Below are 1,165 nucleotides of genomic sequence, written 5' to 3' on the forward strand. Positions count from 1 at the left end.
CCATACTGGACTTATACGCGACTGCATTGTTTTTGCAGAATATTTTCTGGAAGACTGTATTCAGATGACCCACTTTATTCCTCCACCAAAGGACAAGAAGAAAAAGGATAAGGATGATGACGGTGGTGAGGAGGAGGACGTAAGTAATTTAATAAGGATTTCAGTTAGAATTAACTCTGGCAATTGGGCTTTATTTTTCATTATGAATAGATTGTTTTTGCTGAGACAAGAATGGCTTTGATTAAAGCGAGTTAGCATTACAGAAAACTTATAAACTTATTTCTGTCTTTGGGTTAAATTATGTATTTGATACCTGAATTTCTAATTGAGTAATTAAATTGCCTCAGGCTTAAAAGTCAAAGAAAAAGGTGTTTAGATAATAAGGTTTTGCTGTTCAAAGTGTTTTCCCTTGGCTAACAGCATCTGGGGAACGCTCAGAATGTAGAGCAGCAGTTCTCAACCTGTGGGTCGCGACCCCTTTGGGGGCCGAACAACCTTTTCACAGGGGTTACCTTAATATATCCTGCATATCAGATATTTGCATTACGATTCATAACAGTAGCAAACTTATAGTTATGAAGTAGCAATGAAAATGATTTATGGTTGGGGGTCACTGCAACATGAGGGAATGTTTTGTTTTTTTTATCAGCAAGAGAATTATTTTATTCAGTGTGTTTCTTTACATGAGTTGAGAAATGAGGGGGAAGAATGAAAAGAAATAAAAGGCCAGTCAGTTAGTGACTCAGGCCACTTTGAATGAATCGCCCCCTAATGTCATGACCCATCCCCAATCAGGAAATGCATAAATTTTTCCATGCCAAGAAAAACAGAGGCCAGGGAGAAACAAATTACCACCTTGTTTGTGTTTTGTGTCTTAACCATTTGATGTATAGACCTTTATCCAATGATTATGGATGAGAGAAAATATCCTAGTGTCCCAAACCTAACCTGAACTTTTACCAAGAGTGGGCCTCACGTTCAACATTCAATGTTAGCACAAAGTTAAAATGTTTTAAGAATAAAGCAGCAGGGCTTAGGCCAGCCTGTAGGCATTCTCAACTCAGTGGCAAGGTGAAATTCCTTTCCCACACTCCAGTTTTTAAACTATGCTTAGAAACATGGTTCCCTTTCCTTAGTTGTAGAAATTGAGCGTTTATTAACAGAG

At 37.9% G+C, this 1,165-nt stretch overlaps 1 protein-coding gene across 1 annotated transcript in view; it reads left to right on the forward strand.

Annotated features, from left to right (window-relative positions):
• Window positions 1–1,165, forward strand: part of DHX9 (DExH-box helicase 9) — a 42,088-nt gene that overhangs the window by 25,454 nt on the left and 15,469 nt on the right. The window contains exon 15 of the mRNA XM_045297987.1: window positions 39–139. Coding sequence (XP_045153922.1) covers window positions 39–139 — 101 coding nt within the window. The remainder of the gene's footprint in view (window positions 1–38; window positions 140–1,165) is intronic.

The sequence above is a fragment of the Echinops telfairi genome, unplaced genomic scaffold (genome assembly GCF_000313985.2).
Source record: "Echinops telfairi isolate 266 unplaced genomic scaffold, ASM31398v2 ScPeMD7_7424;HRSCAF=8462, whole genome shotgun sequence".
NCBI lineage: Eukaryota > Metazoa > Chordata > Mammalia > Afrosoricida > Tenrecidae > Echinops > Echinops telfairi.